Below are 24,972 nucleotides of genomic sequence, written 5' to 3'. Positions count from 1 at the left end.
GTACCCTCGCTCGAAAGCACTCTTTAAATGGGCCAAGAGCTGCTGCACTCTTCACTTAGTTGCTCCAAGAGCCACCTGGCAAATGCACATGTAAGAACTACTCAACTCTTAATGTAAAAGAAAACCCCTATGGCCCCAGACCTCTGTCCAAAGCAGATGAGCAAAACCCAATTGTAACTGGAGGAAACATTAGTCCAAAATGCTAATATTTAATAAATTCAGTCGTGAAGAACTCTAATTTCTACTCGGATAACATCCACAGTGGCAAGTTGTTGGGTTTTCTGAGATTTCATTACTATATCAAGAGAAGACCAACTAAGAAGCCTTTTACATAATAATAAATAATAATTAAAATGTCCTGTTACACTATGAGGCATGCTATGTTATAATTTCAGCAGCAAGAAAGATTGCACTTGCAAAGTTTCTCCTGTTTTGATATTAAGTGATAAAATAGTCTGATAGAAATTTGTGGAACATTATTTTTCCATTACAGGCATCCAGAATATATAGAACAAGTTATTCTGATGCTGAATCTATTATCTTCCGTCATCTAAGTTTTTCCGTAGGAAAAAAAATAATTGTCTTTTAGAATTATATTGACTATACTTCATTACTGTAGGGTGGGATTTTAAAAGAAAACCCAAGTTAAAGAGTAATAGTGGTGATGTTGGAATGACTGTCCATTGACAAGATGTTTAAGACCTTCTATTATTTCTCAAATATGCATTTCATTGCACTGTTTCCATTTATGGTAATTCTACCCAATTTAAGCCATTCAAATACTATGGAGAATACCAAGCTCCCCAAAACATTGACATATCCTAGAGGTTCTGAAATTAGACAAAATAAAATTGATTAGGGGGTGAGCATAGTGAGGACATGCTTCCTTATTTAACATTATATTTGGTATTCACAATCTACTAAAGTTTAGGATATGCAAAAAATCTCAGGTCCTCAATTTAAAATCTTTTTGGCAGTCCTTTAAAAAGGTTGAGCCTGAACTTTAAATATATTTGCAAGGATTAACAAGAAAGGTTATTTTTATTGCCACCAATTCATCCTGCTTGTAGAACTGTGACTAACTACACCACCTTTAAACGTCTCTCATTATGAATATATTTGTTCATTTAATTTCATTTTCTTTTTAATGGGAGATTTATTGAGAAGACATTTGCATAAAATCAGATTATGGTATCAGCTTCATTGTCCAGCTTTTCTATATCAAGGCTAATTCTTACATAATACGGAAAACCAAAGAGAGGAACTGAAGCTTAATGAAAATGTAGTGTACACTAAAAAAATAAAAATCACATCAGTTGACTCTTACTTTCCTGACTATAAAACAAGGCTTCTAGAGGTTAACTTGGAGGAACCGAACTTCAGGGATTATTTTAACAGAGTTTAATAGCCTGAGCAATGAACAGACAGCAATGCAATACATTCACGTTCTCCCCTCATTTCTCCTGTGGCACCCCCGTGGTTTGTGGGGACATCAGCACTGGGGAGGGCCCAGGACCGTTCTGTCATGGGGCATTACCTCTTCCATTACCACCCTCTTAGCCATGTCTTTGTCACCTTAAAGTTTCTCTGCACCAGCCCCCCCATCTTCTACAGGTTTGCTCTTAATTTCCATGTCGTACCATAGCAGCTCCTTCTCCAATATCCACTTCAAGGAGATCTTTTACATTCTGTTTTTCCTATTTAATAACTGTTGACTTAACTGTTTGATGTCCTCTGGGAAGCCCTTGTTTTCTTACATCAATGCCCATTTACCTTCAGTACTATACTTGGTTTTTCCCCTCAATATTGTTCAGGCCCTGCCACACCACTGAAGTAGAATTACAGACCTATAATTTTCCAGGTCATATTTAAATGAATGGAGATATTACATTGCATTTGATGCTCTCCAGTTGCATTGTGCATGGAATTTCATTTGTCAGCTCTTTGAGATCATCCCATCTCACCCCATCCATCTCACACCACTGAAGTAGAATTACAGACCTATAATTTTCCAGGTCATATTTAAATGAATGGAGATATTACATTGCATTTGATGCTCTCCAGTTGCATTGTGCATGGAATTTCATTTGTCAGCTCTTTGAGATCATCCCATCTCACCCCATCCTTGACAGGTTTTATCTTTGCTTTACCCAGAAAGCCTTGAAAACCCCATCTCTTTATTCCCCTTTTATTGTAGCAGAGGAAAATCCTGAGAGTTGCCTTTATATAGCCATGGTCTGACTCAAATTCACTTGTAGGCTCTCTCATTTTACCCCCATTTCCTTTTTGTGAAGTTATACATGTCTGGACTTCCCATTTCTCCATCCACCATTCCCTATAGGCTTCCTGCCTTATTCCTGTCACTTTTTTTAGGGTTAGTTATTCATTGGTCACATCTGGATCTTCTTTATCCACTATTCTTCCCTTCTCTTTAGGAAACTGGCTGAGGCTCCTATCAACAACTTAAAAATAGAGAAATTTCAGGTCTCTTGCACAATCAAGGCCCTTATGTCTCAGTCCAGTTGCTATTATCAGCGTCTTTCCTTAACTTACTGAACTTTTGTATTTTGGAAACAACATACACAATCACAGTCCTCCATTCTGTAAGCCAAATCAACTGGGGACTATTCTTGGACTATACAATTATTTTCTACAACATTTGTTTTATTTGGTTGGGTTTTTTTTCTTGTTAAATGAGAGCACCATGACAAATCAAAACCAAGACTAATGCAGCTTCACCTGTTGATCCAGGGACTCCCTTATGCAAAGTTGCCCTCAACCCAAGCAAGCCACCGCGCACCAGACATACAAACTCACTAACCGCCGTTCAGTGGGACTGCTCTCTCTTCGCCAGAGGCGGGTATCACTCGGACTCCCTTCTCTTTGTCACTCTGGTTGCTGGCTCCCCTGACAGCGACCTGCCCAGCTTTTAAAGCCATGCGCTGAACTCTTCCCCCACCCCAGATCCAGCTGAGATCAAAGGTTGAAATCAGAGGCTGTATCCTCAGATGCAAGACCTTTCTGTAACTTGCAACACCCTCTGCCACCCAAACCCTCAAGTTACATCCAAAGGCAACCGCATCCCACATTAACTAACCTTTCATGAACAGGGACGGCCCTTCGCCCACCAGGGACAAATTCAGGGCAAACTCCTCATTCGCGGTGCTGGCCTCTCTCCAATCTCTGTGGATGTTAAATAAATTATTTGTCAGATATCCCTTTTCCTTTCTCCCATTCTTCCCTCCACATATTAACCTATTCTTTCTTCACCCCACGTTTCTGCAGGCTCTGCTCCCACACTCCTCCGGGGCAATTTGCATACAGAGAGCCCCTATCTTTGCCCATCCTGCTATAGCAATTTTAACCTGCTGGCTGAAATTCTCTCGCATGACCTCTGGGTCACCTAAAATCCTGCGTCAGACTTATTTTGATCACTCAAGAACAAATGGAGGGATTCACAGGCCGCGGAGACACTTATCAAAGGGTAAATTTCACCCTGGAGTGAGTGGAGGGGGTACAGAAAGGTCCTGAATTTCTTGCCAGTAACCGAGCCGTTGGGTTGGACTAGTGAGCGAGCAGTGTCCACAACGTGAGTCCGCGCTTTGCGGAGGTTTATATAACCCAATTTCAGTAGGAATGTTTCCACAAGACTTACGTTGAAAATCCCCCCATTTGGGGGATTTAAAACATTCCCCTGCCGTGTTTATAATCCAGATGCTGCAACACACTACTTAAGCACAAGAAAAAACAGGAAAAAAAGCTGACTGTAGGCGGGCCAGGGTGATGTTCTCATCCAATCCAAGTAGCAAACGGAGCAGAAAGGTAAACAGAGACAAAGAGAAACATGATTCATCCAAGTTAACTTTGCAAGTCAGCATCTACTGTAGCCTATATTTCCTGCCTTGTAGCCACATGCAATCATCCATGCTATTTCGTATTGCACCAGTAAGAATATCTTCCTTGCAAGTACACAACAAATGCTTAAAACCATGCACGAGCTCCCAGTTTACATTAGTAAGAAAGGCTGCTACCAGTGCTATAACAGCCAGCTCAGGCGTGCTTCTCACAAACACAGTATGCACAATGCACACTCCCATTTAAAAGGATTTTATACCAGCCAACAGTAACAGCATGCTTAAAAAGTCTCCAATGGTCAAAAGACAGCAAGATAAATTCTTGGGAGAAATCCATCAAGGGCTATTAAATACAAAGATGCCACCTCTGGCATTGCAGATAGCAAATTGCTGGAGACTGGGGAGTATTGACAGCTAGCTCCGTTCTTGTCTCCCCAGATATCCATCATTAATCACAGTCAGGGAGAGAATACCAATTGGACATACCTTGGTCTGATCAATCTTATGGTCCAGCTCTTTCTACCTCACCGGTCATGGCTTCTACCAGTTATTCTTTCTAAAAATATTTTACAACCAGAAATGTAACAAGCATATCTGGTGTTTTTCCGTCTTCTAAAAGGAAGAAATCCTTAAATGCTGTTATAGGTGCTTTGAGAATTCATTACAGATTGTTCGAGATGCACGTGTTCCTCTGTGCTCTGTCCCATAGGAGGTCACCAGAAGCTGCCTATTGAAGAGGCTGCAATCACACCAGACCTAGGGTTCACGGAGTCATTTCTTTCAACACTACACCTTTAGGAATAATGTTATTGTAAAAACACTTAATGGCATTGCAAAAAGGTGAAATTCCTTCAGACTTTCAGAATCAAGTAGCTTCTACACTGCTGGTCTTTTTCTTCTGAAAAATGTGCTTTCTCCTTTGCCTACAGACACTTGATAGTTCCCTTGGCTCTGACCCATTTTAGACTGGTGCTTTACCAAATCAAAACATGAATTTGCCTTTGTTAAATTATATTGTCCCTCCTTCCACCTCTGTGTTAATAGCACAATTGCCTAAATTATAAAGGTTTTCTGCTGATAGATATTGGGCTGTGACCATTTGTATGCGCTTCAGACACAATAGCAATTCAAACTATTGAGACTGCTTTTCAAAATCACTTTGGAAAACCTTGGTCACCTCCATCGGCGGTTGAGATGGACCAAAGCAGCAGAAACTCTCCTTTACTAATTAATTGGCCTATGAAAAATTGAAATTTGAATGGCTAATCAGATGGCTCCTTCTTCTTCTTCACATTTGCTCTCCATATACTAGTTTTGATGTAAAATGTGGTACATCTTTTATTGCTTTTGTTTAAGAAAAACAAAATGCAAATTTGCAGAGTAAACATAATTTAAGCACTTCGTTTATTGGCTGTGGGAGAAGGTTAATTTGATGTTCACCAAATATTCCTGCCCCTGAACTTTTCAGAGCATTTGAAGAAATCTCTTACTGAAGGAATATGAACAGAATCAAACTGGAAGGTAATAAAGTAATTCAAAATTTATCCAGAAATATTTTTCTGCAGCTGATGTATCACATACCAACTTGACTTCAAATTAATTAATCTAATGAAATTTAGAATTAAGTTTACAGATAATCAAAAACTATATATGTATCATTGAAAGAAAGAATCAAAGTTGGCACAAACCGAGCATACAGTTCATACTTCTTACATTTGAACTGGACGTTGCCAGCTTTCTGTAACAGTAAGAGCTGCAGAACAGAGGTCACGTGCAGGTCTAAGGAGACACGAGAACACAGAGAGCATTCCTTTAAATGGATTTGTTTGGTACTATTTGGATTGTTTTACAGGTATGTTATCATTGCTTGTACTCAGTGACGCTTAAAGATCTAAATAAGCACATACTGTCTTTGAACAGGTCAGACCTCAAACTTTAGAGACGGTAACAGAGGCTGCCAGGGCACACAGCCTCCTGTCCCATTACCCTGTTGTGGCTGTGGGGCCAGGCTATGCCTTGGTCCACAGCCGCAGAAAGCGGTAGGACATAGGAGAAACCTGTGACCCGCTTTTATAGAATTGCATGCAGCAATGGTCCCTCCACACTGGGAAGGCCTCACCATCACTCAGGTACTATAAAGAGTAGGACATCATGCTTTATCTATTTCCCTTTTGTTCCTCTTCAGGTAGATCTATGTCTTCTTTACTCAGAGCTTATGACATGCAGGAAGCTGCCTAGCCCTTCAAAAACAGTCAAACCCAGCCAAATGTTCTCCAAGTGGGGATTTTTAGCATTTTTTCCATGAGGAAACACAGTATTTAGGGTTTTGTACATATGCTCGAGTACTCTCACTATCTGCTACCACACGCACCTCAACTTCTGAGATGGTGTCTGGTTGAAATTACATTTTGTGGAGGACTAAAGCTTTCAAAGATGTAAGGAGTCTGTACAGGTTTTGTGTGCAATTAGCTGGCTAAAAAGGAAAGAGATCCCACTACTACCTCCCGTAAGGGAAAGCTGACAAACACAACCTTTGCTGTGCTTCAGAAAATCCACTACAGAGACATACATTAGAAATCAGTTTTGCTGCTCCGGCAATAACTTGTTAACCATAGCTTTATCATGTAAATTTAGCTAAGTTAAATACCTGCCTCTTACAGGAGATATTTGCGTTATTATTTGTGTAAAGCACAGAAACACATAAATCAGCAGTGAGGCACAAGCAACCTTTACTAGATGTTAAGAAAGGGGAGAGGTTCAAGTTTTGTTGGTCTAACTCTTCCCCCTTCGAGAGGCAGAGAGGGGAGTACATGTTGCAAAGGGATAAGGAGAAAGCAACGGCTGGGTGGTTATTTCTCCATCTATTGGCTGCACCTGAGTGCCAAACTGTGAGACATTCCCCCACAGGCAGCGTACATGAGTGTACTTCCAGAGACTGAACAGAACGCTTTGGGGCTATGAAGAACCAGAGCATGGATTCATGAAAGTGGACTGCAGGAACAAAGTTATGCATGCCATAATGCAAGTTAACATGCAAAGTTGTCATCCATTGCTGTGCATTATTTCACATTATAATGCATGCCAAGCATTAAAAGGATTTCACAAGAGCTACTAGGATATTTGGGGCACTGGGGGCCAATTCATTTACCTATTTTCACCATGAGAGCAGAAGAGAAATTAGAGAATCGAAGAACATGGTTGAACTACTCCTGTCCCAGTTTTGCCTCTGGTCCCTCTCCCTGGCCATTACAAACCCAGAGTGCCTTCCAGATAAGACTTTTATGACTTAGCTGAAAAAGTTTTCAGACATCACCATAAACATCTTTTATAAATCAGGTAACAGCTACTAAACTCATAGGTACACTGACATCTTTTTGAAGGAGCCATAAGCACTGCAGCAAAGCACAAGAACCATTCAGATGTATCTGGAGTCAGGTGCTCACTGAGGCTCCTGCTGCAGCTGCTCAGTTCAGTTTCTTTTCCCCTCAGCTTAAAAAAAAACCCTTATAAGGAGATAACTCCAGTTAGCTTCTGAAGCTTTAGCTTTACCCAAACTGTGGACCCCAAGTTAATTTGATTTGTCCCCAGGAAGCCGATGCAATTTGGTTATCTTTTTGTTGCAGTCTCTTGTTATTTTGCTTTGAAATAACTTTTTCTCTTGGGGATCACAGAGGGAGGTCTCTCCTTTCTTGTCAGCTTCAGCTCTTTCTTGATTCCTTTAAGTCCCAACAGTTCATTACATACTACCACATTGCAAAACCATAACATGGCACTAGAGGATCTTCCATTATAAGTTCTTAGAGTTTTGGACAGAGCAGAGGCGCTCCAAACAGTGGAGGCGGCAGACAGGGAGACTCAGGTTAGGATGCTTTTATCATTCAGGTATTTGGTGACTGCAACTGCAAACTCCATGCTGGGGATGGACAATTTGGACTCTCAGTCACTATTTTATTAGCAAACTCCAGAGGTAGTATGAAAGTATAGCCAAATCTAGTTAGATCTGTCTCCCTAACAGCAGCCATTAGTATTTCATGGCCCCAGCTGAGTCCTCAGATGTGGAAGCAAGTAGAGAATGCATATAGTTTAGTGTGCATTGTTGATTTATTCAGCCCACTAAAATAAGTTAAACACCAAGCCTACCTTCTCCGTGCAGGCTTCATCACTTTTTCTGCTAGGTCTTCAAGAGAGCCCACTCCTGCTTTTTAACAGAGCAATTGCAGATCTGGACAGGAATGCAGGAAGGCAAGCAGTGACTTTGCTCTGCTGGCTGATTTCTCCAGAGAAGTCTTCCCAGCAATGGAAGGCTGCAAACAGAAAAGATATCAAGATTGTCCGGTACATGTTGTCCTAGGTTGGAGGCAAGAAGCTCAACTATATGAGGAACAATGCTGCGATCACACAAAATAAACCAGTGATTATACAAAGAGGCTGGGACCCTTGGGTGCTGTAGCTGCAGAGCTGCAGACTGCTATTCAAATAGTCTGACTGGCGGGAGCGTACCATTCTGAACCGGTGGCCAGGAGTGCGGACCTGTCAGCACAAACTCACCCAAGGCTAGGCTCATTACGCAGCAGTCTCCAGAAAGGTGGGTACCGCACTGCGTAGCTCACGAGCGGCCCGCCACGTCAGCCTGCTGCACGGACGGCCTCGGCAGCCAACCCAGGCTGAGTTAACTGGTCACACGTGGCAGAGTTCATCTGAACATACACAACCACCGCTAGCCCGGACTCCTGAATTGTTTCTGCTGTGACCAAACTGCCAGGTGGAGTCTTCAGATCACACCCAGATGAGTTTACAGGCTGGGCGTGAGGGGCTGAGAGGGTAGAAATAACGCCTGTGAGAGCCTGACAGTAGGAGTGCCTTCCCAAACAAGAGAACTTCACGTTGTTTTCCTAGGCTGCGATGGCTTAGCATCACTGCTGAATTCATTAGACAGTCTCTGAAAGGGAACAAAGGTTCTTGAATAAAAAGTATAATTTACAAGCACGTGTGCTAAGCACAATCACTACATCACAAGCCACATATAATGCTGGAGTTTTGCTTAAACAGCTAGGGGAGAGGAGGCCTCTCGTTCTCAGCTCTGCAGCAGACTCCTTTGCAACCAACATCACTGTGCTCTCTCCATCTCTTTTACCACCTGGGAAGTAACTTCCCTACTAAGTAAGGATGCTGGGAAACACAGTACAAAGTGTTTCAGGCTTCCCAATACACAGTATTATGAGAGTGGAAAACCCGACTTGACATTCCAGTTGGGATGCCAGCTCCAGCCAAAGGCAGGGAGGAAGGGAAAGAGAAAGACAATGTTGCCTATGTGTAAACAAATGAGAAGTTAGACCTGAATAGCCACAAGGAACGAGACAAAAAAGTAGAACAAAGCACGTTTCACTTCAAGCAACAGCACAGTGCTGCCTTAAAAAAACAAACAAACAAGAAACCACGTGACATTACATACAGCTGAGACACACAAGTGCAGAAATGGAAAAACTGAACAAGCATCAAAAAGTTATATCATTGGGTTAATTTTCAGAGATTTACTAGAATGCATGCAAGAGATTTATCACAAAACCAGTTGAACTCCATTGTATTTCAACAATAGGTTTATTTTAAGAAACATAACATGACATTAAGTAAAAATGCAAAATTGTGCAATTATGGCAAAATGTTTAAAAATCCACACATTTGCCCTCATAGGACTACAGTACTTCTTACTAACATACCTGAGCACTGAATGTTGTATGCCTTTTCTAAACAGCCTTACGAACAGGGAGCTCTTCAACTTCTTGTAGAACATACACACGCTGCGTGTTTGCTGCACCAAAACTGCTCTTAGTTATTCTAAATTTTACTGATGGAATCAAGTGGAAATTACAAAATGTTTCCTTCTAAAGTAACTAATAATTTTGGAAAAGAGATTTACACTCACGTAAGTTCTTACAATGCTAGAAATTCATTTAATAAAGGGAAATAAATGAATGCAGAAAAAATACCAAGTGGGAAAAATGTACAGATTACTGTTTAAATATTATCAGTACCTTTGGTGCAATTATTTCTTCTTTTGTGCTGTGCAAGTTTACTTAAGCCTGACTCTAAAGCAAAACTTTACCAGGAATCTGACTTTCAGCAAAACGCAGAAGCATTTAAGAATTGGCAAAATGTCACAGCTACATTACTGTCTCAACAAACTCCTCATGCACAAGATTTAGTATATTCTACTCCCACAGCAAGTTCCAGGATTTAGCTTTTAAACACATTACAGACTTGGATCACGCCCTCAGTTTGAATGGTTAAACAGAATGGAGATCTTCGTACTTTAGTGCAGATAAACAAAATTAACAAACCTACTGCAGAATTAACCACAGCATATTGTACTTCTATACATCACATGACCAGTCAATTGCTAACTCAATTCTATTTCATAGTTTCAAGTAATATATTGAAATTTGTTCTACTAAATAAATATAGAAGATTGTCAAAAAGCAGCAAGAAGTCTTGTAAATATTCAACCAAGCTTAAAAAAAAAAAACAAAAAACAAGAAAAAAGTTACATAACACTTTGCAAAAAATGGTTTTACACACAAATGCAACACTGCTAGGGAGGGTGCTTCAGAAAGCTTGCAGCTAGAGGCCTACAACAGCGCAAAGAGAGCTAGCCAAGGATTAAGGATAATTTTAAAAATGAAATTAGTTGTATTTTTAAAAACAACTCTTATTCTTGGCTATGGATATACAAAAAACAGTATCCAGAAGAAAACTAAACAAAGAAACAACACACCTCAACACTATTAGAAAATGCAGTCTTAGCAAGAATTGTCAACTTCAACTTCAGAAAAAAAACTCAGGCGCTCACATTTGAAAGAAGCGGTTTGGTGAGTCTCTGGAAGATGAGGTATGTAATGCAAAGAGGCATTTTTTTTTTTTCCTTTTCATTTCACAGTTTTTTGTTTGTTTTTGTCTTTTAAACATTTTGTGCAAGAATTAAGAAATAGAACCAGGCGAGTATTTTCATGTGTTAGAAAGAGTCCATTTGGTAACAGTAAGACCACATAGTAAACAAACATTATCCAAATCCTCAGCCATGCCAGGGGGATAAACAAGGAGCTAAATATTTGGCCTACTGAAATATCAGCTGTTAAGCCAGATAATGGTAAGCACTTACAGCCAGTGATGGCCACTGCCATTTCAAGTTAACTGGTTTACTTAAGTCAATTTGAGAAAATAGGGAAAAGAAAGAAAACATACTCGCAGGTCTGCAAAAATTAGACCTGTAACAAATTAAACCTGGCAAATTACAGCTGACATGAGTTTTAGGAATGATCTTTTCCCTTTTAAATCCAGTTTTCACTACTAAAGTAGAGGCTGAACTTTGAACTTATTTACTTCTTAAAAATAAGCTAAATGTTAAATACATAGAGAAAAGTGTTGCAATATATTGGATCCCTAGTCTAAATTTGCATCTAAGATTATTTAAGCCATGGACAGTTATTGTCAATTTTGCTTTAATACACTGGATAGTGAAGACAGCTCAGTAGTGCAAATTTTCACATTACAGATCAGAATGAAACAGAAGGTATTTGAGGGCTTGATTGCGGGGAGAAAAAAAACAACTTGTAAAGTTAAGCCACACTTCTCCAAATTACTTGAGCACATGCCAACTCTGCACATAGCACTGTACTTTAGTGGAGACAGAATGAACACTCCACAGAAAAAAAAAAAAAAAAAAATCCATATTATTAAGGCCATATCCTGTCACCATTCTGTGCAAGAATACCACTGCAGTAAAAATGTTACGTTAAAAAAGACGATATGATGACAGGACAAGGCCTGAAGACAGACACACACTCCATGAAAAATAACAGGCTGTCTTAAACAGTAGCATAAGGCTAGCGCATTTCAGACAAACAAGTATTAAAAACGTACTAGCACCATCAACTTTTGGGTTAAAGCCCTTTATGGGATGAAAAAAAGGTTTTAAGCAATGTTCAAAAATGTTTTTACAGCACTACATCTATGTGGCAGAAAACAGGTGTTGGGAATTCCCCCCCAATCATGAAGCTCGATTTTAACAAAAATCCACAGACAGGAAGTGGTACAGTGCCTCCGTCCGGGGCAAAGGTTCTCCATGTTCTAATTCTGACTTGAGTTTTTCTCCCAAACTGTAGTGCACAAACAACATCACAAACATCTTAGCAGACTTCAAAAACAGTACAAAAAAAATCATTATGAATCAGGATCTATACCATTCCTCTATGTACTTTCAATCTAAAATTAAAAAAAAAAAAACAACAAACCAAAACAAAACCAAAAAACCACAACTTAGTGATATTGCCTCAAATTTTACCCGTATTTTAAAAAAAAAGCGAAAAAAAGAAAAGTCACTTCAAAACATCTTGGACATCCTCAGCTATTAATGCTAGATTTTCTTTCACTGTAGTGCATAGTTATCCTGGCTCTTCCACTTAATTTGCTCTTACCACAAAAACACCCCCTAGTATGACATGATTAAGTGTTTACCAGAAAAAAAATGCTGATAATTGCACTTCGTAACCTCCTTCTCATTTCCCAGGAAAATATCAGTAAATATGAAACTGAACCAGTAACTCCCTCCCCAGACTGCAACCTTTAAAGAGCACCCATCCCCATATACAAAAAACTGTCTGTTTCAGCTTACAATAAATACTGACAGAATTTCTTTGTTTTCTTTTAAGACATGTTTTCTCTAGCATCAGATTACCACTGAAATCACTAAGGCCTGTTACTGAAAAAAAAAAAATTAAATAACTTTCTGAAGACACTGCGGATACAATTTAGCAACAACACATTCAAAATGCCGGCCTAAATCCCAGAGCCTATCTGGAGTCTCGTATACTTTTTGCCATTGGTCAGTAACCTCATCATACTGGTAGAGTGAATTCTTCCTGCTGGTTCTGAAAACATGTTCTTCAACAGTGACTTGAGTAGCTCTGACAAACAGATGGAGTTTATTTTTGAGGAGTACGAGTTTTATATACGGATTAATGGACTGATCACATGGAAAGTCTTTTTTTCGAGTCCACTTATTTTGTTCAATGTCATAGGCCTCTACGGTAAACATACGTTGATGGTTTCCACAGGTTCCAGCTATGTAGTAGATGGAGTCATTGTATACAGTTGCCAAGCCTTGGATTCTAGGCACAGTCATTGGGGTCAAAAATCCCCAGTAATCCTTCTGAGGATCATAGCAGAGAAAAAATTCCCCTGAAAAGAGAGAGGAAAAATAAAACATAACTTATGCTTCATTTCCAGAACAGCAATTCTGCAGCTACTGAGATTTCAGTTATGTTCTTCCACAGACAGAAACAATCTACCAATTTTTAAAAGCCTTGATCCCATAACAAAACACGTAGAACCATCGCCTGCTTTCTTCCAAGTGCATTACAGAAATATTAATAGCATGAGTAAAAACTACTCTGAGTTTCTGTTCCAGCTGAAGAAGAGGGAATTTGAAGCATATCAGAAATACAATGTTTTACATATTTCCTAGCTATCCCTTACTACTTCTAAACCATGCTTAATAATTTGGGACAAAAACCTGTCAAGATTCCAGTCTTGAAATGTCTGAAGTATTTGTTTCATTCTTTAACATCTTCACAATGAGTCATCTACAGATTGTGGAGCCTCAGAATTCAGTGCTTGAAAGTTGTTAAACCTGAGCAAATAACTGTCTCTTGTACTACACACAGATTTTGAAGCTACTTGTATGAGGTGGCTGGGTTACACATTTAGGTTGATTTGCTTAAAAGGATACCAGGTGGATACTTGCACGAAGCTACTGATTCATCGTTACTTTTGCGATTAGATTGTAAAACACCTCTTCTGTTGACTGCACAGAGTAGCATCTACAGGCTGGTGATAACAGAAGTTCAGATGACTGAAAGCTCATGCTCTGCAAACTTGATGAAAAGAACATGGATAAAGACCACCTTGTCTTTTGTAAAGCCCGGGGGGAAGAAAGGCCTAACATTTGCCAAATATTAGCATAATTCAAATCATATATAATTTCACATGGCTATTTTAAGAATTTTAACCAAGCCACTGTGTAACCGAGCACCTCAAGTATAACAAAGAATACAGAAATAATACAATAAAATGGGTGGAACATAGCTTAAGAGATTAGGTCTTACAGATAATACATTTTTTGATTATTCATTTTTGTTCCACAGTGTAATCTCCTATGACTGATGCGTTCCACTGGCATTTTAATACTCTCCTCAATCCTTATTGACTACTTCAAACTTACGAGCTTTGTCTAGAAAAATTATTGAAAGTTAACTTTTTTTATACTACTTCAGTGCAACTCAATCAAGGTTTCATCTACTGCATTCAAATAGAAAAGTTGCCTATTTCCTATAACACAAATGTTTATAATTTGCTGGTTAGCACAGTGAAGTAGCTTGCTTATTTATGCAAGCACTGAGTTGTTGTTTAAACCACTGAAGTACAGAATTAGTGCAGCTAAAATTCGTAAACAAGATGCACTCTTATTCTCTAGGTTATAATATCCACTTTTTAGCACTTCTAAGAAGTATTTAAAGGATGAACAAATACTCTACCAAGTTAAATATTCTTCAGCATTCCTTTTTAACCATCTAAAGCAAATGTCTGACTCAATAGAAGAGACAGCTTGAGAGAACTTGCTAGTGTAACAGAATTATTTAAAGCCACAACCAACAAGAGTCAAACCTGATACAGAAACAATGAAATAAGAAGAAGACTCTCTGCAAATCATGTGGAAGCCCACCAACCTTACCGAGTTGTAGGAATGCAAAGTCAAGAAATCAGGTTGACTTCTTCCGGTAAATAACAATGACCTTACAGTATCTCTATCCTGTTTCTTTCCTGTGGTCCAGCTTTGTATGGAGAGTGACCCAAAGAGGGAGCTGGTATGGATTTAAGGCCCCAGCTTCTGCAGGTGTTTACATAGAGGTGGCCCTTAGCAAAACATAACCAAGACACCCCTTCCTCCTTCCCTTCCACTTCTTGGGACTCTTACTACAACCTCATAGACCAGCCTCAGCACTTTTAAGTGTAGGCTGCTATATGGCTCATGCATACATACAAATACATATTTTATATGAGATCTCCATAAATAAAATAAAGGGAAGAATAAATTATTTGATCCATTCCCATAATGATCCCTTTTATTCATTTAAGAATCAATATCTAATACACCAATAAGTCTGATCATTTACCGGAAGAAAGGATGTAAAGGCAGTACTATAATTATTGACCAAAGAAACAGAGCTAACTAGAAAGAGATCATCTTTCTTAGTTACCAGGACAACTTCAAAAAGCAGGGTAGGGCAGGAAAAGAAGGCCTACAGTGGTTAGTTGACTTTTACATGTCACCAAGAATACAGACACCAGGAATTTTCACAGGTTTAGCTAAATAAAATGCAAAGTGCTTTTTCATAGGACAATATCTTTTCTTCAACATTAGTGCATTTCACTCAGATAAAGCAGATTTAATAAAGAATTTTCACAGTAAAATTTAATACTATACTGTTGACTTAGAACACCACCAAAACCGCCATTTGTGCAGTAACTCAATACTACAACTTAGTGACACATTCCCAGGGTACGAAAACTCAAGCAGCAACCTCACTCTTCCTTGCCCGGTGCTCTCCCTAGCTTTCCTCCCACCCTGTTGTCCCAGGGCACTCTTTAAACATCCAGGAAACTTGGGTTTTCTACGGTGCTTAAGAGAGCGCAGACAGTCAGATTGAACAATTCCCCACTTCCAATAAAACACCATATAGTCAGTCAAACCACCTTACCCTGTAAAACATAGATGTTATCCTTATATTCCACAGCACTATGAAACTCCATTGCTACTGGCATTGGACAGACAGCTGTCCAACAGTTCTCTCGGCTGTCATAACACTCCACAGACTTGAGTGAGTTCCGCCCATCTCCTTCATAAACACGACCACCTATTGCATACAGTTTACCACAGCAATGAACCAATTTGCAGCCTATTCTGGCTCGCAACAAAGGAGCTTTTGGAATCCACCTATTGCCAGAGTGATCATACATCCAAAAATCACTCTCTGCTCTGTGGTCAATGGAGACCTCGCTGCTGCTTGGTCTGTAACCACCTGCAATATAAATATCATTATCAGGAGATACAAGTATTCCAACCTCCCTCAAGTCATTTGGTGGCTTGCATAGTTTAAACACTCTCCCTGTGACCGAATCTAAACAAGGCACTGTTTGCTTCTTTCCTGAGTGTTTGTGGGCAGCATCAAAGCATATGATCATTTCAGAAGCGGTCATTCCAAGCCGTTGTGTATAGCCATTGGCACTATGTTGTCCCTTTTGTACACAGCTTTTGGCCATAGCCTGTGCAAACATGGGAGGGATTTTCTCTAAAAATGTCTCTTCCAACAGAGGCATACGGATGCATTTGGCAAATATTTCTGGAAGGTGCACTTCTCTCTTATTTTGTTCATGCTCAAACCACCTTATAATGCTGTCATAAACATGTTCTTCTTTGTCTACATTTAAATCATCACTGTCGAGTATACTTATCAGTTGGTCTTTTCTTAACTGAAGAAATTCTTGCTCTTTGGTGACACTCAGAAACTTTTTACGAATGTAGTCCTGCGATCTGTCTTTGAGTTCCTGATGACCATAGTGATCAGCAAAGATAAACACCCCAATGGAGTTCTGTGGGTCCAAATGACTGATCATATATTTAGCACACTGGTCTTGTATGGAAGGGATCTGGAAGATACTAGCTGCAGTGAACAAAGCTTGAACGTTGGCCTCTGTCAGCATTACTCTGGAGGTATATGCATAGTTCAATACTAAATGCATTGACTCTGCTTCAACACCAACTATACGAACTTCTTTCTGGGTACTCTCTGTAAGGCCGCTAGTGAACATAGATCTACAAAAGAAAAATATTTAGCAGTTTATTTGCAATTACCTTCTAACCACAGGTGTAAGAAATGAAATTATATTGTACAGCTAACCCCAATGTACTTGCCCTTATATCAGCACAAATACATTTATCACTGATGTTACACCATCCTGTTTGGGTACTTAAATTTAAGATCAGTTCTAGACTTACTGAAACAAAAGTGGCAAGCTGGAATTTCTTGCTTAATTGTCTCACTAACCCCATATTAAAATTCACTCAGCTCACAAGCAAAGCTCCTGACATATCCAAATCTTTGCACTCAACTTTCAATATGTTATTTCTTATGCATATTCTAGCATACTAGAATATGTAACTTTAAAAGGAAACAAGTAGTTTAACTATGCTGTTACTGTATCCAAGATAATCTCAATACTGCAGGCATTTTTGTTTGGATTTTTAAATCATGTGACATTTTCTCCAATGAAACTCCCCTTTGATAAACAGACACTGATAATTCATTGACTTTAAAAGAACAATAATCTTTACTTACTAGGTGCACTATATTATCGATAGTTACATGGAATATTAAGATAGGTGTGATTTTTTTCTAATTTTCATTTAATGAAAATAAGTTATAATTCTGCTTTTGATCACCACTAGAACAATAGACTATCGTACCTGAAATAAGGACTGATTGCAGCAAGAACATTCCTATGACAGGAGAATGTTTTCCCATGATCCACTTCCACTACGATATCTGTCAGCTGTCCTTCATCATACATGGTTTTAAGCTGTTGAAGAATACTACAGGCATGGAAGGGGTCCATTCCACTGCTGACTGTGTTTGAAGAAGGAATTCCGTTCACTGTTTGTGAAAACTTACTTGGTTCTACAAAGCAAAATTGAAACTGTTTAACAAAAACCAACCAACCAAAAAAAACAACACCCAAAACCCCCCATACACCAAAAAACCCCATGCATGAACAAGAATTGGCACAAATTAATATTCCATCCTTCCTCACTGTCACCATCCATCAACAGCAAGTCTAAAATTTTCAAGGGTAAGTAAAGATATAAAGATACCTCAATTACTTTTTTTTTTCCTCCTTTTCCCAATGTACGTGTAGGTTACCATTAGCCTATAAAATTATATCTATTAATACTAAGAGATAATATATATAAATAGTTCATATTTATTACATATCACTGAGGAGGAGGGAAATTAAGTCAAGAATCACAATACTTACCGACTTATAAAATGGGAAAAACAAAGAATGCAGAAGAATAAGATAAGTCCCCAACCTGCATCACGTTGCAAGTCGATATGTGCATACTTAACTCCACACTGAAAGAGGAACTGGCTACTAGCTTACACAAGCGATGGTTAATAGCATAGACTCATGAAGAAACAGCCCAACAGCAGTAAGCATGTTGGGCAACAAACTTAAATTCACATACATTTGTACATACGGTTACATGTTTTTCTTTACAAATAAAATACAACTACCATTTAAAATTACTCAGGTATGAAGGAGCTCGCATATCATTGTGAAAACGTATGAAGTAGAGCATATGCTCCTACGTAACATGTGATATGCCTAATGAAGTAAATCCAAAAGTGAAAATTGAGCAATATCTTAAGCACAAAAATCTGTTTCGTAATAGCAACAAAATTTTTACGCAACAATAACAAAGGAGAGCTCAAAAGGAAAACATTAGGTGGTAAGAGCTGCAAATCAGGTAAAGCTGCTGACTGCAACAGAGAATGCTTCCAACAAATTTTGGGCAACACAAAGGGGCAAAGAGGATAGCAAACAACAATTGTTGATGATGAATAGGAGATTTAAATTCTAACTCGTGGCGATATACAGCAGTTACAATTTCTCTTACTCAGAATTCAGACACAGCTTTGAGCACAGTCACAATTAAATCAGTAGGGAACTGCTGTTGGGCACGCATTTCCCATAGCAGGCTTGAGGCCAAATATTGTCAGTGTCTCTTCAAAGTACTGTTAGGAAAAGTCCTCAAAACACTTTTTTTTTTCCCCAGATACAATAGTAAATACTTAAAGGTAAGATCTACAACAGCGGAGTTTACTTTATCACAGTAACTGAGCTCCAACATTCAAAAGTAACCAATCATTAGGGAAAGGGAGAATTTGTACTTGTACTTGTTCAGAAACAACGTTAATCACTAGCGAGCAAATTCCAAGTAAATAATACTTTGCTATACCAGATCCAAGGCTTCCTACCTAGCAAAGCTTTGATGTACAAGAAAACTTTGCTGTAGCTACCATTGCAGAAGAGTTTCATTTACTTTCTAACAATGAAAAAGATGCAAAACAGTTCTTCTCTGACCCTGCCAGTCACTCGGGCAGCAAGCACACGAGACCAAGGCAGCTTCCAGCGCTGGTGGACTCAGCCAGGAACAGATACTCATACCTATATTCCAGTTTTTCTATTTAATCCTTGACACTATCCACATTACAGTTTTCACACCGTAAAACCTTCCCAGTCACTTTCATCACCTTCATTTTCTCCCTCCCACCCCAAGCATCTTTTTCCTCCATTAATATTCCTCTCACTTGCATCTCAAAATTTTAACTCTGTTCCTCCCAGACATCACCCCAAAACACTCTCCACCTCAATTTCTCAGACACCTCTCCCTTCTCCACTCCCCACATATCCACCTTCATAGAAGCCTTTCATCACGGACAACCCCACTCCTCCCTCCGGGCTCAGCTCCCCTCACACAGACCACAGCATGGGGGTGCCCCTCACAGGAAACCCTCCTTCCACAAACTGCCCACCCTAACAAAGCACAGTACCACTGCACAGCTCCCCTCACGCCGTACTGCTCTCTCCCCATATACAGGCCCTCAGTCTGGAGTCCTCTTACCTCGTCCCCCACAGACACCCCCGAGGCACCCCTCTCTACTATCGCCTTCCCATCAGGAGGCGACACCCCACACTGCAGGCCCCTCATCCAACCACTCTCAGGCCTCCCAGGGCCCACCCGCCCCTCGCAGTCACCCCTCAGCCCAGGGGCCCCAAGCACCCCTCCCTCACACGGTGCTCCCCACAGACACTCCCCATGGAGCACCCCCCCGACACCCCTCAGCAGAGGCCCCAACACCCCTCCTCCATGTGCCCCTCCCCCCCCCCCCCCCAAACACCCCTCAGCATGCAGGCCCCAACACCCCTCAGCAGCGACCTCTCCCCGGGCGCCCCACCCCACAGGCCGCTCCCCCGCCTTCAGCCCGTTCCCCCGCCCCGGTGGCCCGGCCGCACCGACCTCCTAACGCTGCCATTCTCGGGGCCCCGCTCCGGCAGCGGGAGAGGGGGGCGGCCCGAAAGGAAATGTCACCGGCGCTGCTTCCCCTGCGCCGCTTCCTCTCGGCGGCCCGCTTACTCCCGCGGAGGCCAACCCCGCTGCTCGCACCGACCAACCTGGGGCGCGCGGATTGGCTGCCGCCCCCGCCGCCCGCCGGGAAATGTAGTGCGAGGGACGGGAGGCGCACCGCCCCTGGCGCGCGGGGCACGCTGGGAGTTGTAGTTCCTGCGGGGCGGGCTGCCCGGGAGTTGTAGTTTCCAGGAGGCGGCCGGAGCGGGGCGGGCTCTGCCCGTCGCGTAGCAACGAGGAGGCGGGCGCCGCAGGGCGCAGCGGCCATTTTGAGGCCCTCAGCGTCTTGCCCCAGAGCGCTCCTCTCTCCAGGGGCACCCACCAGAAATGGCATCTCCGCGTAAATAAATCCACCCCAATACCTTTTTTTATCAGGCCTTGTGCTGCCTCTCTCCTGTCCTCGCTGACCTGCACCTCCTGAGGCAAACCCACCTGAAGGAGATCAATGGTGTCACCCAGAAGCTGTCTGCCCAGCAGGCCAGGGAGAGCAGACACCATGGCCGCTGCTGGAAAACCAGCAGAAAAGGGGAAAAGGAAAATGCCTGCTGCTGTCCTAATGCTGCAAGGCCATGGGCAGGGCAGTGTCTGGATGCAAGACCCGGAGTTGTGCAAAGCTGAATCGACCTTTAATGAAGAACGTATAATCAGCTACTTACGTGATGTAAGCTCATCACACTGGGAGTCTTTTTTATTTTTCCTGTGTTTGTAGCCCCCAGCACACTGTGGCCAGCCAGATCAGCCGTACCAGGCCTACATAAAGAGCAGCTGCATAACTCCAGCAGACAAGTAACCGTTTTGTTACCAATGACCTTTAATATCACAAAGTACGTTTCTCTCTCCATCCCAGAGATGAACTGGCTGATAGTCACTGGCTTTTCCAGTTTTCTGCAGCAACTAGCCACTGGTTTCGTTCTTGGTAGCTGAGTCATTATCGGAAGTTTGCTGTGGAAGAGGTTTTTGTTTTGTTTTTTTTTTTTCTTCTTTGTGAAACGCAATTAATGAAAGAAGACTTAACAAATAATGGAAGCATTCCGAAGTCCAGTATATTTTTCTGGTTTTAATCAAAATAGATTTAATACGACTTCGCAGCTTTTAGCTGGGAAGTTTTGTTAAGAAAAAAATGCAAACAACCCCAATTCAAATGATATTTTTAAAATACCTTTCCCTTTAACTCTCAGAAATAATGTAACATGGGTACTTTACCAATGCTCTGCAGCAGATGAATTTAAAGGCAAGAATAGCACCGCTCTGTGTCATCTGACTGCTGCTTATGTGGCTTTGCTTTCACTTGCAAGGCATAGCTTTTCCCTAGTTTAGCAATTATCAGTGGTGTCCAGGCTGCTGTCGATAATAATGCTACACAACACAGGAATGATAGAAACTCTGATGAAGGAGGTGTAAAAGAAAATAGAACTTCACGTCTGCAAATCGATTCTGCAGTTTTCCAATTTCCCCATTCAGCAATGGCACAGCCTGTGAAATTGTCCCTAGAAATATAAAACGAAGGGAAGGAGAATACCTCCACTCTTACCTTTTAGCAGATGACATTGCCTGATACAGTTCATTTCCTTTGGTGTGGACACTTAGGCCAGGCTAGATTAGTGTTCAAAATGCAGAAGCGAAATGGAGAATGTTTTTTAATATAGATAGCACATTAAACCGGTACTTTGGAGCGCAAGCTTTTCTTGAAATAGCTTACCTTTGTAAGGCTTTTGGTGAAGCAAATAAATTGCCATACAAACAGGTTTAAATATCCTTTAAGAGGGATTGATATCAGTGCTTTCTCATAGTCTGAAGTTTTTCTCAAGTGTAATATGCCATCACCTGCTCCCCTCTCTCAAAACCTTCATGAGCCCTCCCTAGGACTCAGAAGGTTCAGCCCAGTGTAGCACTCCCGTGGAAGTCCAGGGACCTGGCTTTTTTCCCCAGCTCTGCATATTATTTGCTGGATCTCTCAGGTGCAAAATGAGAAGCATGTTGCCTGTGCAAGTTGCTCTGAAATCCGTGGCAGTCACCTAGCATGTTAAAGCTAGGTATTATAAATGGCATTTGCATTATGCACAAATATTAGAACCAATTCTTTCAGAAATTACAAGATGCTTAATGAGTTCCAGCTCCCTTTCCTTCTGCTGCATCCTTTTCTTTCTCTCTTCTGTCGTTTTGCCTGGGAAGCATTATTTGAGCGTAGAACTAGAAGTCAGAAAATTGGGCTCTTGGCTTGGTGCTGACACTAATTTACTGCATGCTGTTCATCAAATAATTTGATTTCATGGATTTTGGCTTCCCAGGAGACAATGGGGAGCTGTGAAGCCCTTAGAGATATATTGATATAAATTCCTTTATCAGTATTATAATAATTTTTGGTAGTGTGGTTTTGTTGGTGTGGGTTTTTTTAATTCCTCTGGTCAGCAATGCACCAAAACTGATGATACCATTTTAAAATTTTGCAAGAATCCAAAATGTCCTGGTTATTGAGGGACTGGGATGCTTTCACTTTAATTTCACACCTAATTTATCATTCCTGCAGATACAGCTTGAAAACATACAGCTGAAAACACTCGGTGGAGAAAGTGGTTTTTTTCCCATTTGATATTCCAAAGGTTCAAAAATAAAAATGAAATAATATCAACTGAGAAGGAACACGGAGTCCATGTCTGTCTTTTATAAGTGATTAGAAACATTGTCCCTCATATGAACTCCGAACTGGCACTGCTTTTTCTGGGATTTTTGCCTTCAGAATAAAGAATGTCTTTGTCATGAACCCAAACAAGAAAAGAGGGGAAGGAAAAAGTTTCAGGAGAAAATGAACAAAATACATACTTTTTCAGATATTTGAGAACTTAGAAGCTACCAGAAAAAAAAGTTTGAACAAACAATGAAGTTATTATTGAAAATGTTTCCCGTCTTCCTTACACCTCCAGAACAAGTTAATTATAAAACTTTGGTTCATCTACCTTCAATATAAGGACCAAGAGAGCATCATATCTTTGGCAAATTGTTGGTTTGGGTCATCTGGTAGGGAACGACCCGAACCATCCCCAGTGCTCTTGCTACACAAGAGATGATGCACAGAGCAGTTTTGGAGCATCCCGCTCATGCTACACAGTATTAGGTAAGACTTTTCATCTTTTCTCCTGCCGGCAAAATGAAGATGATAATCACAACTGGACCAAAATTTGAAGAAAAATATGAGTAGGGGGTTGTTCAAGCAGCTTTAAAAGGGAACAATTTTTAATCCACATGAGTATTTCCATTTTGTATATTATGTTTAGTTTTAAACTGTAGGAAGAGGTCACTGCAGCCTCTTTTCCTTTTTTTCTTGGCCCTTCCCTGTACAGTGTTTTTTTCACTGAGAAGTGGAGGGCATCGGGAAAGGAAGGGCCAGCCTACCCCCACACACGCCACACAGTCCAAGGAAAGGAAAGTAACGTTTGCAGAAGCTTGGCAAGGCTTTCAGTTTTTCACAGCAACATTTCGAATGGTCACTTTTTTCATTAATCTCTTGAGTTTAAAAAAAAAAAAAGCATTCATTTCCAGCAAAATTGTTTAACTATAAAATTTAGCTACAATACTAGTAAAAAAATATTAATATTACTTAGTATCTCCCAAATGTCTGAATTACTAATATTTACAATTTTTCAGTCATTTGTACATGTTAATTCATAGTGTGAATCTGTGAGAAATAATACAGCTGATACAACTGCACTCTGAAAACCCCTCATATTTAATTGGAAGAATCTTGATATTCACTGTGGAACAATCTAACCTTGAAAAACAATCTTTTACCAGTTTGTCTTTAATGCATAAAACACTGCTCATTTTCTGCAATTCTGTCACCAAGGGGCACATTAATTTAGTTGCACAATAATTTAATACATCGATACATTGATTGAAGCAGAGAGGTTTTTGTTTAGCGGTTCCAAGAAATCACGCATTTCTTGCAGAATCCTTAAAAAGACGGTTCTTGCTGCAGTTTAAGTAGGGGGAACTGCGGATCATTAGGGAAAGTTGCCCTTCAAAGCCGATCGATCCTGCCATACTGAGCACAGTGGGCATTACATCAGAAGAGAGGGAAAACTGGCAGGGGGCAATTAATGGGACAGATATTGGAGTGCCTTTTCTGATTACCCCATACTGTACAGTGGATTTGGCCTTGCTGAGACAGGCTGGTAGAAACAAGAACCCTGATGAGATATGGCTCTGCTAATGTCAAGAAGTGCCACTTCCTAGCAGCGGGAGCAACTTTATTGAAACCATCTGTTGTTTTGGAAGACACATGTGCACACACACACACACGTACTTCCTCCTCCCAAAGTGTTTAACCTTTCTCTTAAGGCTGACTGAAATCGCACAGCTAATCCCTCCTTAATCTCAGAATGACAGGCTCTACTGTTTTCAGCAAGTCCCAGCAGCTACCGAAAATCCAGGTGACTGGCGTTGTTCAGGTGATGCGACAGTGATTTATTCTGGAGCAGTCACTTTAGAACAAAATACCCATTCATCCACTGTCAACACAGTTTCGCAAGAGCAGTCTGCGATTACTAGGAGCCTGACGGAGAAGGCTTGGGTACCTGCATAGAGATGAGAAATCTGTACTCCGCTGGATCTGCTCTACACAGGGGACAGAAAGAGGAGATTCAGTGAGTTTGGTCCCAGTGAAACCTCATTTTTCAGCAAATACAACCCAACAGCGGTCTCAAAGGAAACAGCTCTGTTTGGCTTACAGCAGACTCAGAATAGAGCCCTGTTCCAATTTCTCAGGTCTTTAATTGTATTTTTATGATGATTCCTCCTTAACACGCCAAGACCCTTAAG

The 24,972-nt window shown here is 40.7% G+C and overlaps 1 protein-coding gene across 1 annotated transcript; it reads right to left on the bottom strand.

Annotated features, from left to right (window-relative positions):
• Positions 1–9,509: 9,509 nt before the first annotated feature.
• KBTBD8 (kelch repeat and BTB domain containing 8) lies at positions 9,510–20,203 on the bottom strand. Its single transcript, XM_082321799.1, has 4 exons — positions 20,050–20,203; positions 17,434–17,644; positions 15,668–16,782; positions 9,510–13,088 (listed from the first exon to the last, which is right to left on the bottom strand). The coding sequence occupies exons 1-4, from the start codon at positions 20,063–20,065 to the stop codon at positions 12,625–12,627; spliced, it is 1,806 nt and encodes a 601-aa protein (XP_082177925.1). The 5' UTR covers positions 20,066–20,203; the 3' UTR covers positions 9,510–12,624.
• Positions 20,204–24,972: the final 4,769 nt, after the last annotated feature.

The sequence above is a fragment of the Platalea leucorodia genome (assembly GCF_965183815.1).
Source record: "Platalea leucorodia genome assembly, chromosome: 9".
NCBI lineage: Eukaryota > Metazoa > Chordata > Aves > Pelecaniformes > Threskiornithidae > Platalea > Platalea leucorodia.
Note: the sequence above shows the minus strand (reverse complement) of the source record. Positions and strands in the feature narration are given on the sequence as shown.